This window comes from Peromyscus leucopus, chromosome 12, assembly GCF_004664715.2.
Source record: "Peromyscus leucopus breed LL Stock chromosome 12, UCI_PerLeu_2.1, whole genome shotgun sequence".
NCBI lineage: Eukaryota > Metazoa > Chordata > Mammalia > Rodentia > Cricetidae > Peromyscus > Peromyscus leucopus.
In genome coordinates this window covers 76,251,003-76,263,949 of record NC_051073.1, presented here as the reverse complement: position 1 = coordinate 76,263,949, position 12,947 = coordinate 76,251,003, and the positions used below count along the sequence as shown (strand labels likewise).

The following is a 12,947-nucleotide window of genomic DNA, read 5'->3' as shown; positions in this document are numbered from 1 at the left end:
TCAAGGTTTGTGAGAGCAGTGTTCTTTGAGCAGTGTCTTCAAATTGCTGGTCTCCAGGTTCTGTATGGAAAGGTCATTTCATTAAAGATCTAGGAAGCATTGTTAGCTCTGACATTGAATGTCACTGGGGGTAAATCAGGCTAGCCTGAGAGGTTTCTGCTCTCCCAGATGACAGGTCTGCTTCCTGGCCTTTTCTTTATTTTTAGAGCCGCCGCGTCTCCCTGTGTCATTTTGGGCCATTTCCCTCCTGTGTGTGCTCGTTCAGGACGGAGATGCAAGTGTTTTTATTTCAGGAAACGTTATTGAGTTCCCTGTTGAGCTGCCGGCTGTGTTCCAGCCCTTTCATTTTCTTACTTGGGATTCCAGGCACGCACACACCAGTCCTCTTCTTCCTGCTTCCTCTTGCTCTCTCCCCGCTTCCTGCCTCTTTTATGTCCTCTGTCCCAAACACTTCACTCACGGCTCCAGCCTCTGCAGCTGGCTCTCGCCATCACCAGGAGGACAGACTCCTCAGTAGACTTCCCAGTCATGGAACCCAGCAGCGTTGCTGGGTATCCTAGGAATTCCCGATGCTGTGTTGAACAGCAGTGTGTGCCCCTCACTCTTTATTTTAAAATCTGTATTGGTTGAGTGGAACTGATGAGGTACGGAAAATACATCAATGTTACTTTCTAAGAACACTTGAGATGAAGTTCTACTTTTCTTTTTTGCCTCTAATGGTTTTTAAAATAGACTCTGCCTGGGAAGTTTTGGGGTCTTGCTACAGGCGTTGGCAGTCCCTAGTGGCACTCCTCCATGGTACATTATCTCATGAGATGTGCAAAGGTTTTATTTTAAGCACAGCTTTAAGGGCGGCTTTCTCTGTGGGACTTTGGAGGAGGTTGGGAATTTGTTGGTTGCTTTCACATGGCCAGTGCGCCTTTCCCTAGACTCACTATGCTAATTTCCTGGCCGGGACCTTCCCATTCCAAGGAGGTAGTGACAGCGGTCTGGTATCAGGGTCCTAGGGACAGTCTCAGAGGGTACAGATTTATCCCACCTAGCCATGAGGCACAGCCTTCCTGCCCATCCCTCTGTGCCAGGAGGTAGGTTTTTCTCTTCAGCTTTCCTTTTAGTGAGGTTGGGGGTTGTTTTGAGAATCCCAGTTTCAGGCATTTCCGCCCCTTCCCTCTCAGCTTCTTTGTGGCGTTGAGACTGGGGCTCCTCTGCAGCCTCACTGAGGCTTCTTGCTTTGCCTCTCGGTCCTCGTCCACTTTAGATGCTGCTGTCCTTTCTTTCGTGAGAGCCCGGCTGTGTATTTCACTTCTCTATGTAATTTTTAAAAGACGTGTTATTACTTTTACTTGTATGTACTTGTGTGTGGATGTGTGTGTGTGTGTGTGTGTGTGTGTGTGTGTGAGCGTGAGCGCAGGTGTGCACGGAGGCGGAGGGTTGGATCCCTTGGAACTAGAGTTACAGGAAGTTTTCAGGCCAGCTAATGTGGTCCTTAACTGCTGAGGGATTTCTAACCCTTACCTGCATATTTGAAATGCTATCACTAGATCCCTCCCGCCCCCCATCCCCAGCATTTATTTCTAGGAACTCCCACCCAGTTATCTAGCGTGCTACTGTCTTCCAGAAAGTTGAGAGCCGATGTAGCTCTGACTCCTAGTGAATCTTTGAGTTTAATTCCTGGTCTTAATCTTCCGTGTTTATTTATTCTGTGTGAGCGTGTGCAGGCGTTCTCTGTGTGAGTGTGTGTGCAGGCGTTCTCTGTGTGAGTGTGTGTGCAGGCGTTCTCTGTGTGAGTGTGTGTGCAGGCGTTCAGGTGCTGTGGCACGAGTCTGGACGTCAGACGATGACCTGTGGGAGTCAGGTCCCTCATCCCACCGTGTGGGTTTGAGCCAGGCTGTGAGGCCAGGTGGCAAGCATTGTCACCTGCTGATCCCTCCCACCAGCCCGCAGGCCCTGTCTGTGAAGAGTCTAAATAAAGTTATGAACCTGGTCAGGAGGAATATTGACAAGAAAGGGGGATGAGCCAGGGTGATCGCTTCAGGATCGAGGGCCTCTTCAGATCTTCCCTCGGGCAAGAAGGCTTTCCTCTGTGACCTCTGTCCACTAAGTGTGGACTGTGTTCTGTGCGGTCCGCTAGCTCTGGTGTCCTGTGCTGGAGGATGAAGGACAGCAGCAAGCCCGGGCTGTTAGTTTCCAGCCATAACGAGCTCCTCTTTGAAAAAGGCCGGATTATGGTTGCCACCTACTTGATATGAGACCATACATGACGAACTCTGAAACATAAAACTGAGAAGTTAAATCAACTGTAAAGTTAGTTTAGAACATTACTAACTAAATTACCTAGCAAAAACATAGGTAACTCTAAGTCTCTTGAAGCACCATCAGGACCAAATGTATTTTCAATTTGATGTCTGTTGTTTATTTTAATGTCATTATAAACTAACTATAAGCTTGTACTATAGATGAAGCTATAAATAGAAACTACTCTTTTTCTCGTGTTTATATTGAATTTAATTCAATTTCTTACTGATTTTCTCTCTTGCCCATTGCCACCCTCTCTTTTGGTTACATAATTGCAGTAGATACCCAGAATGGATTTAAACATTTTTTGGGGGGTTGGGGGGCTGGAGATGACTCAACAGTTAAAGTCACTGGCTGCTCTTCAGAGAACCTGAGTTTCATTCCCCTAACCCATGTGGCAGCTCACACACCTGTCTGTAGCTTCAGCTCCAGTGGATCCGATGCTTTCTTCTGGCCTCTGTGGGCTGCATGCATGTTGTGAACAGATATACACGCAGGCGAAACGTCCATGAATATAAAACAAAAACAAAATCTTTAAAGAGCCCTCTGCCCCTGAACTGCTGACTTGTGGTGCAGATTTGCTCGCGGACAGCACGGTCCGAAGTTGTATCATCCTAGGAGTCCCCAGCGCCCGGAGCCGACCTTTGCTTCCCCAGTGGGCTGAGGGCGGCTGAGCTGATAATCTCCTATGCTCTCCTCCAGGATACGGTGCCGGTCATAGTGGACTACTGCCTTTTGCTTCAGAGAAAGTGAGTATCCACTGCCTGTCAGCCTCCGTCACTTCGAACCCAGGTAGTGTCTTGCTTAGGAGTTCTATGAGTTTCGCTGGAATTTTTATTAGTTTGCACAGAATGAAGAAAGACTTCATTCTTTCATTTTCAGACCCTTCAAATGATAAACTTAACTTTCCGTGAACAGAGACTTGTGGTCTGTCATCCGTGTGCAGCAGGGGCGGAAGGGAGAGCATCATGTAGCACGGTGAGGCAGCTCTTACGGGCTGTTACCACAGTATTTTATCTCTTTTTTTTCAGAGCCTTTTATTTAAAAACAAAGTCAGTGTAAAACTGTAGATTAGAGTTTTTAGGTTTAAGTATTAACTTTCTTAACTTCCCACACCTGCCATTCATAGCCTTTGACACTCGTTGTAACAGCCGAGCACCTCTAGGTCCTTTATACCGGTGTCTGGAACTGTTGTAGCACCTTGTTACCGTGTACAGCCATGGGACAAGCGTTGCTCGTCTGTTTCATAGATGACGTTCCACAGGCAGCAAGTGACTAAGACTTGTCAGGTTCACAGGAGCTGTTGGGGCAAAGGTGAGATTCTCGGCACAGGAGTCTAACTCCTGAGCTCTTTGTCTTAGCCGATGGCTCAGACCACTTTCTAAGGGCTAAAGATCGTGTGTGAGTATATAACAACTAAGCCCCCAACAGCGCTCACTTGGCTTATGAATATGCATGTCCTTTGGGAACCAGATTCCTAAAAGGTTGGATTGTACTGTTGTGAGGTTATCAAGGGGCAGTTGTGTGCTCTGTGTGATCTGACTGTGTTGTGGGGAGCTGCAGTCCTGTGTGAAGGTTATCAAGGGGCAGTTGTGTGCTCTGTCTGACTTGACTGTGTTGCGGGGAGCTACAGTCCTGTGTGAGGTTATCAAGGGGCAGTTGTGTGCTCTGTCTGACTTGACTGTGTTGCGGGGAGCTGCAGTCCTGTGTGAGGTTATCAAGGGGCAGTTGTGTGCTCTGTCTGACTTGACTGTGTTGCGGGGAGCTGCAGTCCTGTGCACTGGTGGCTCAGGTTGACCCAGTGGTTCAGCTGTCATCAGTGACACGCTCGTGCTGCAGTAGAGAGACTGTTGACAGCCTTGCACTGGACAGTTTCCTCCTCAGAAGTGAGTGCTGAAGGGAGAAGCTTCCTCGGGTGTGAAGACCTTAGAAGACTCGGCGCCGTGATGTGTGGGCCCTCTGCGTCCTTTCCTGATGCAGTCTCATTTTAACCCCATTTTCACACTCACTTTCTTGCTAGTTATGTTTTTAGTTATTTATCTTTTTGTTTGCTTTTCGTTTTTTGAGACAGGGTTTCTCTATGTAGTTGTGGCTGTTCTGGAACTCACTCTGTAGACCAGGCTGGCCTTGAACTCACAGAGATCCACCTGACTCTGCCTCCCGAGTGCTGGGATTAAAGGCGTGTGCCACTGTCTGCCTGGCTATGTTTTTAATTTTTAAAATAAACCTTAGTAATTTAGGTTTATATATTTTGATTCATTTAACTCTCAAATTTCAGAGCGGTGATGCTGGCCTTGTCTCCAGAGCAGGAAGTGTAGGTAAAGAGGCTTCCCAATGGTGTTAACTATTGCAGTCCACTGAACTCTTCACATTGACAGAATTCTAATCATAGCAGGACACGCTTCTCATACTGAAAAAGCGTGGTTCTTGGTGTAACATGACTCTTTAATACTTGATGAACAAGGTGACTGGTGCTCCCTATCTGGAGTTCTGAGTGCTCTCACGGTGATACAAAGTTAAGATGACCCCAACAGTTACAAAATGAAGGACAAGATGGGGTCAAAAGTCTGGCAAACATTGTATGTTATTCCCAAAAATGTTCTGTAGATAAACATTTCTTGTATGTATGATTTCAAAAGAAAATATTCTCCAATCAGCCAGCTAGCCTGAGAGCTCATTAATTTCTCATTAAGCACATTAGCCGAAGACAGAACTCCTCCCCTTTAGTCTCATTAGAATCTCTTCATCATCCTTTGTTCCCACCACCTCTTTCCATAGTCTGCTACCTCAGCATGCTTTCTGCTGGGTCGTTCTGGGGGGAATACAGTGCTTGTCACTGGGAATCTCCGAGAGGAATACCAGAGTCACGGCGTATTCCGGTCATTTTGTTGCCCGACCTCCCTTCCCACCTCCTCTTTTTACTCCTGGGCACATGCTCCTCGCTGTCTGGTTGGCGACAGAAATACCACAGTTTTCCTGTCTCTCATTTTTGTTTCCTGAGTCTCAAAACTCGATTGTGTGGGTCCAGCTTCTGCTCAGTGAGGGTCCCACGTGACTGTTTTCTTTCACTCCTGGGCCTGGCCAGCTCTTGAAGTTCCAGCAACCACCGGAGGGCCAGGGCACATCACCTCCATGGTGTAAAGGCCTGAGGTCGTGCGAGCATTGGATCCCCCTCTTCTCTTCTGGATCTAAGCTGTTCTTGATTTAGCTTCTTCCCATCTGACTTTCTTTTCCATTGGTCTAAGATCCTGTCTAGTCCTGGGCTTAGGGGAAGGATCTTCTTCGACATTGATCCTTTATTCCTAAGCCATCTCTCTGTTAGGTTCCTTCCATTTCAAATGTGGTAATTAAAGTGTTAGATGTGAATATGCCGTGTTTAAATACTCTCATGAAGTCAATACTGAATGCTAGAGGATAATTACTAAATGTTCAGAGTTGCCACCAATAATCAGGTTACAGTGGTCAGTAGTTAGGCTTGCTTGACCAGAGGATTGTTATATGTGTATACCTTCCTCATCCTTTCCCTTAAACTGGTGTTCTCCACTTGCTCTGTATTTACTCTTTCTTCTCACTCCCAAATATGAAAAGGACTTGTGCTATTGAGATTCCCCTTAGGAGTAAATTGTGTGCAGTGTAAATATTGTCTTACTAGACTTAATGTCAGTTTTATTGTGCAGTGCCCCAGAGCCCGTGTGAAGTAACCCTAATTTTAAAAATCATGTAAAAATGGGTGCAGTATTTGGATTATATTTCAGTAAAGCGTAATTGTGCTGGCCATATTGAGTTTCCACCACTGTGGGTAGTATCTGGAGTGGATTAAACTCGAATGACCGTTGTATGGGAGGCTGAGCCAGCAGTAGTTCAGCAAGCCCCGGCGGACACGCAGTGGTCCTCGGATATTCCACGCTGGCTCGATGTTCTTAGTGCAGACCGGCAGGTCTGCTGCTTGACAATGTCCAATTCCCTCTCCTCTCAGAATTTTCAGTTATCACCAGCTAAGTTCTTCACATTAAAAAGAAAGTTATAAAACTGATCATGTGTAAGATGAGTTTAACCATTTTTTTTCTGTTTGCAGCAAAAAAAAAAAAAAAAGCTCTCTGAAACATATCTGTTGATACGAGTGTTAGTAAAAGTGAGGCCTCTAGAACCTCATCTACTATTCATAATGGACTCTGTTCTAGGAGGTGAGGCCAAAAATAGTGCACAGCAGGGCTGAAGTTAGCCCTCAGGAAACATGTCAGCACCCCAGAGAAAGCAGACTAAGTGCAGAAACTGTGTGTGTACCTCTCTCTCCTCTTCCTTCCCAGAATAACGAGATGGTGTTGTGGAATCTTGTTTCCTTTTCATCATGAGGTAGTGATGCGGATCGGAGTTACTGAGTCTGGTTCTTCTTGCTTTCTGATCCTAGCTCCGAGTGGTCTTGCCTGAGTCTTATTGGCACTGTCCGCCGCTGCCCTTCGCACAGAAGTGTCTTGTCTGTTAAGTTCGGTGCTGTTCGCTGAGCTTGTGGTTTCCCTGGAGATGTGAGGGATTAGACAGAGGAAACCCCTCGGCAGCTCACTAGGAGTGTTTAGGTGTCAGCTCACTAGGAGTGTTTAGGTGTCAGCTCACTAGGAGTGTTTAGGTGTCGGAAGTGGGAGAAGGGTGCAGGGTCCCTGGGTAGTTCGTCCACTCCGTGGGGTCTTCCCTCTTACCCGTCCACTCCTGTCGCCGTCACTGCTGTGAGAGGCAGTCGCCCTAAGAATTGAACACCGGATGTAGGCCAGAGAGCAGCGTGCTTTTCAGCGAGCCGCTGAACGCCCGTCAGCTTCGTTGGTTTTATACTTATTTATGTGTTTGTTTTGGTGAGGAGAACATGCCACAGCTTGAGTGTGTAGGTGAGAGAAAAACTTGCAGAATCGTTTCTCTCTCTCTCCTTCTACCCTGTGGGACCTGAGATCAAATCCAGGCTTCCAGGCTTAGCGGCAAGCCCCCCCTTGTGCATGGAATCATTTTGCTGTCTCTGTTTGCTTTGAGGCAGTTTTGTTTTTAGTCCAAGATGGCCTTGAACTGGTAATCACTCTGCTTCAGCTTTCTGGGTGGTAGGATTACTGGAATGCACCACGCTGTCTGCCAGCATCTCTTACACTGGAAAGAATTGTTGGAAAGGTTTGCAAAGTTCAGTGCAAACATTGTTAATGCCTCTATTAAACTGGTGTGAATTGAAGTTTGGAAAAGATGTGACATACTTAGACTAAGTTTGATGGGTATTTGGAATGTTCCTAAAGCTAACTTTTTTTCCTTTCTGCTGTAGGGATCTTTTATTTAGTCAAATGTATGACAAATTAAGTGAAAACTCAGTTGCAAAAGGAGTGTTCTTGGAGTGCCTCGAGCCCTACATTTTAAGTGACAAATTGGTGGGGATTACACCCCAGGTCATGAAAGACTTGATTGTTCATTTCCAAGACAAAAAGCTGATGGAAAATGTGGAAGCCCTCATTGTACACATGGACATCACCAGCCTAGACATTCAGCAGGTGAGTTGACATTCTGCCTCCTTAAGCAAGCACTGTTCCTTCCCTGACCATACTTACCTGGCCAATAAGGCTGCTCCCTGCCCGCCACAGACCCTAGTTAGTGAGCTTGTTGATACACTTCTTAGGACTTTACATAAGTAGAAATGAGGTAAAATGCCCCCAAGCCAGAGACTGTGTCTTGTGATCCTTGGCCGTTCATCTTTAAATCACCCAGGAAAGGCTTCTTGCCCGACTCTGACTCAGTTTACTCACTAACGTAGCTTTCATCTGGCAGGTTGTTTCCAACCATGGATACCTTCTCATTAATAAAGACCTTCCTTACATTTAAGAGAACGATACCATTTAAAAATTAGCTAGTGCATGAAGCCGAATTGAGTTTTGAAATGAGAGGATGGTGTGAGAGGAACTGACAGGGATTTTTAGACCAAGTCGGCAGCCTGGGGTTGATGGTGAGCTTTCGGTTTTTATGTGACGGTCAGTTTTGTTGCCTAAAGCATTTCACAGTTTAATTCTTTAATTCTCATTAGTCCTCATAATGAGTGTCCAAGCTTCTCCAGCTAAGATCTGAGTGGCTTTCAGATGTCTTAGGAGGACCAGGCCCTTCTAAAGGTTCAGATCCCACAGAAAGAGAGCTTGGAAGCACCATTATTCTTTTCCTAATGTGAGCATTTGAGGTAAAGCAGGGTTCTCTGTGCACATGCCTTTTTGGTATGTGGGTGATTTGGTGTAGATGGTATGGTCTGCCGACAGCCCAGTGTTTTGAGAACCTATCACTTGGCCCATAGGTGACTGTCACATCTAGGAGAAATTTTTATTCCTTCCCAGTATTTTCAGCTTTTTCTAGATACAGTGTAAATATGCTATGATCGATCTCTCTCTCTGTGTCTCTGTCTCTGTGTCTCTGTCTCTCTGTCTCTGTCTCTCTGTCTCTGTGTCTCTCTCTCTCCATGCTTGTTTGCTGGTGTGTATCTTTGGATGTGGAGGCCAGAGCTCAGTCTTGGGTGCTGTTCTTCAGGAAGTACCCACTTCTCTTTGGGCCTGTCACTGGGACCTGAGCTCTCCAGTTACGCTAGGGCCGCTGGCCAGAGCTCCAGGGCTCCTCCTGTCCTCACTTCCCTCGTGCTGGGATTATGTGTTCGCCACCACACCTGGCCCTTTTCATGGATGCTGAGGACTAAACTCAGGTCCCTAAGTGTGGGTGACAAGCACTGTACTGACAGAGCTGTCTCTCCAGGCCCCGAATAATATGTTTAAATCCTTCTTTTAGTGTCTTTGATCTGCAGCATTTGTCAACTCCATCCATAGCGCTTGTTGCGAGTCAGGCTCTGAGGATGCTGAAGCCATCCTGGTGTCAAGTGCCTCTTCATAAAGCTTAGATTTAAGGAGAGAAGTTTGGCAGTAAGCAGAAAGATAAAATTTGAAAACAAGTGTTAGATTACAAATCAAAAGGCCGATGTAGTAGAGATAGGCTACCCGAGGCTGCCTGACTACAGAGAATCTTTCTGACGGACAGAAGGTATCAGAAAACTGAGGGTGGTGGTGCATGTCTGTTATCCCAGGATTTGGGGTTGTGGAGGATTAGAGGTTCAAAGTACAGAGTAAGACAGACTACAGCCAGTCTGGGATCCATGAGACTCTCTTTCAAAGGAAAAAAAAAAAAAAGGCGTTCTGATGCAGAGAGAAGAAATCAATGGTGCATGTATTTTGGATGAGAAGTTCATTTTAGGTAAAAGCGACTGTAAAGGGGAGAAGAGACTCTGCCTTGTGTGTTAAAATGGCAGAGGCAAGCAGATCTGGAGCCCGATGATTAGAAGCAAAGCTCACAGGAAAGGAAAAATGTGTTCACTGTGTTCTAAGAGCTGTACAGAAATCATTAGACTATTTAGCAGAATCATTCTGCTGCTAGGGATGGTAGATGATGGAGAAGGTCAGTGTGGTGGAGAAGGTCAGTGTGGTGGAGAAGGTCAGTGTGGTGGAGAAGGCCAGTGTGGTGGAGAAGGTCAGTGTGATGGAGAAGGAGAAGGTCAGTGTGGTGGAGAAGGTCAGTGTGATGGAGAAGGAGAAGGTCAGTGTGGTGGAGAAGGTCAGTGTGATGGAGAAGGAGAAGGTCAGTGTGGTGGAGGTCAATGTGGTGGAGAAGGTCAGTGTGGTGGAGAAGGTCAGTGTGATCTGATGTTTTGGAGACTAAGTTGGGTGTGAGGATGTATGAGTGAGGGAATGAGGGTATGTAAAGATGCTGTTTTGTGGACAGGGTGAATAGTGATCACCTGAAGGTGATTGGAAGACAAGCAGTCCGACTCTGAGAGGCAGAGGCAGGAGTCTTACTTGCCATTTCTTTTGTGATAGCTGCTAGACATCTTGGTGAAGATCTTAAGCAGCTGGATGGGGCAGGGGGAGGTTAGGGTGGAAGACATGTCCGTCATAGTAAGGAGAGAGAGAGGGTGGAAACCCTACAAATACCTCTTGTTCTTCTACTTCTGTCTCCGGCCACTTGGCCTTGTCTCTGCCAAGCCATTCTCCTTCAGTCGTTTTGACAGTGGATGATGTGACACAGCCCTCATGGGAACAGAAAACAAGGACCTCACTCTGCTAGGCGTCTGCTCTCTTCCCTCACCGTCTCCTCTCCTTCATCCACGCCATAATCCTTTCCTGTGTAGTATCCCGTCCTTACTGTCTTCTGCCCATTCAGCCCCTCATGGTCATCTCTCTTCTTCTGACTCACGTGCCGGGTGTCCTTAGGTCCCAGCTCATGCTGTTCTGAGTGACTTTGAATGCTGAAGAGGAAGTCGGGCTCCTCTAGAATGCTTATCGTAATCATAAGCAATTGTGTGTGCACGCGTGTATTTAATTGGATGTCTTCTACAAGTCTTTTCATTATTTCTTTTATTTTTGAGATTATAATATAATTATATCATTTCCCCTTCCCTTTCCTCCCTCTAGACCCTCTCATATATCCCTCTTGATGAGTCTTGACTTACACCATTTTATTGTCTTCTTCGATGGGTGTCTAAGCTGAGTGTAAGCTCTAGGAAGGTAGAGCTCCAGGCTGCATTTTTCTGAATCGCTTTGTTGTAGTGCTAAAGAGGTGCTTTGTGAATTTTTGAAGACTGTTTTAATGATTAAAAGTAAAATGAATATTGAAAAGAGAGGGTTACAAAGAAACAAAATTAGAAGTTGAGGGCTATTTTAAAGTAGCTATTGTATTGTTTGAGCTAATACTGAGCCTGCAATAACACCCTTCCATTGGGTTTGAGGATTTAAATCTCAGTGTCCACCAGAGAAGGAGCAAGAAAGCTTAGGGAAGAGAAAGGTCTTCATTCCCAGAGCTTGAAGGAAAATCGTTGGTGTCACATGACTCAGGAGACTCTCCCTTTACAGGTGGTTCTCATGTGTTGGGAGAATCGTCTGTATGATGCCATGATCTATGTCTACAACAGAGGCATGAATGAGTTCATTAGCCCAATGGAGGTAAGACACTTACAACTCGACACATTTAATATTCTAATGTCCCTCTACTCTATAGTTGTATACTTGAAATAGCTTGTTTTCATCTGATCATTTTAAAATTTATATTGGTTTATTGTAACTGTATTCATTCTTTTAAAACATTAATTTTGTTTTGTTTTGTTTTTCAAGACAAGGATTCTCTGTGTAACCACCCTAGCTGTTCTGGAACTTGCTTTGTAGAACAGGCTGGCCTTGAACTCACAGAGATCCTCCTGTCTCTGCCTCCCTAGTGCCAGGATTAAAGGCGTGTGCCACCATGCACATCTCTAAAAATTAAAATTGATTTTTATTATGTTTATTTATTTTGTGTGTGTACATGCTTGTTAGTATGTTTATGTGTAGATAGGCATGTGAGTTCATGTTGAGGACGTGTGTGTGTGTGTGTGTGTGTGTGTGTGTGTGTGTGTGTGTGTATTCTCTTTCTTCTGCCACATGCGTCCTGGGGGTTAAACTCCGGCTGCCAGTGTGCCTTCAGCACTGAGCCATTCACTCACTGGCCCTTACCTCAGGACTTTGAGGTGGTATTTACTTTTTTAATTTTTTGTTGATGATTGAACTCAGGACTTCTGTGCATTCTCTAACACAGAGCTGCACCTTTAGCCTCAGTAGTCTTTAGTTGCATATGTAAATATTTAAATATCAGGGAACAGTAGACAGAAATAATGCCTACTCTTAACTTTAAGTTCTGTTGTATTTTATGTAACTTTTCCAGAAGGTCTAAGAAATTTTTATGATTATGATAGCAAATGAAGTGCTGTTGGGCAGTGCTGTTTTGTGAGTATATTCTGTGGGTAGGTCCTGAAAGGAGTCAGGAGTCACTGGGAACTCTCCTGTGCTGCCTTGCTGAGTACCAGTGTTAAGGCATTCGTGATGATGCTGTCTCCCAGGATGCTGAGTACCAGTGTTAAGCATTTGTGATGATGCTGTCTCCCAGGATGCTGAGTACCAGTGTTAAGGCATTCGTGATGGTGCTGTCTCCCAGGATGCTGAGTACCAGTGTTAAGGCATTCGTGATGGTGCTGTCTCCCAGGATGCTGAGTACCAGTGTTAAGGCATTCATGATGGTGCTGTCTCCCAGGAGACCTCATGGGAGAATGTAGAACCAGAGGCTTTGAGTGTAGCCATCTTGTCACTGCAGATGATGTGGCTACAGACACATGTGGCCTTCTCAGTCCCTGCTTGTTGCAGTCATGACAAAGTTACCCCAGGAGCTAGACATTCACTTCAGTATTGTTTAGTCGGTAGTCGCTCGTTCAGTTGCCATTTGTTGGAGCACACCCACCACCTCCAATTTTGGTCACACTCTTTTCTCTTGGTCAGTTCCTAACCCCAATTGGGCGATACTGAGAATCTGTTCTTTGCTTTAACCGTATCAGCTGTCCCCTCAGCAAGGCTCCATCCTTCCTCACATGCGGAGCATTCTCACGCCACTTCTAGACCACCAGTAGGAAGACTTAATGTAGTTTCCAGTTTTTCTCAAAACAGTTGCTTTAAAACCAGTTCTAATTTGAGACATTTATTTCACATTGATTAAAATGGTTGTCGAGGTAGGGTTGGTGAGATGGCTCAGTGAGGAAAGGCTCTTGACAACCTGACCTTGATCCCTGGAACCTACATGCTGGAAGCAGA

At 45.7% G+C, this 12,947-nt stretch overlaps 1 protein-coding gene across 7 annotated transcripts in view; it reads left to right on the top strand.

The window, feature by feature from the left end:
- The window catches only part of Vps8 (VPS8 subunit of CORVET complex), a 237,908-nt gene that overhangs the window by 86,839 nt on the left and 138,122 nt on the right, over positions 1 to 12,947 (top strand). For all 7 annotated transcript variants that reach the window (XM_028859198.2, XM_037209870.1, XM_028859197.2 and 4 more), the window contains 3 exons: positions 2,998 to 3,044; positions 7,589 to 7,811; positions 11,190 to 11,279. In XM_028859198.2, the coding sequence (XP_028715031.1) occupies positions 2,998 to 3,044; positions 7,589 to 7,811; positions 11,190 to 11,279 (360 nt within the window). The remainder of the gene's footprint in view (positions 1 to 2,997; positions 3,045 to 7,588; positions 7,812 to 11,189; positions 11,280 to 12,947) is intronic.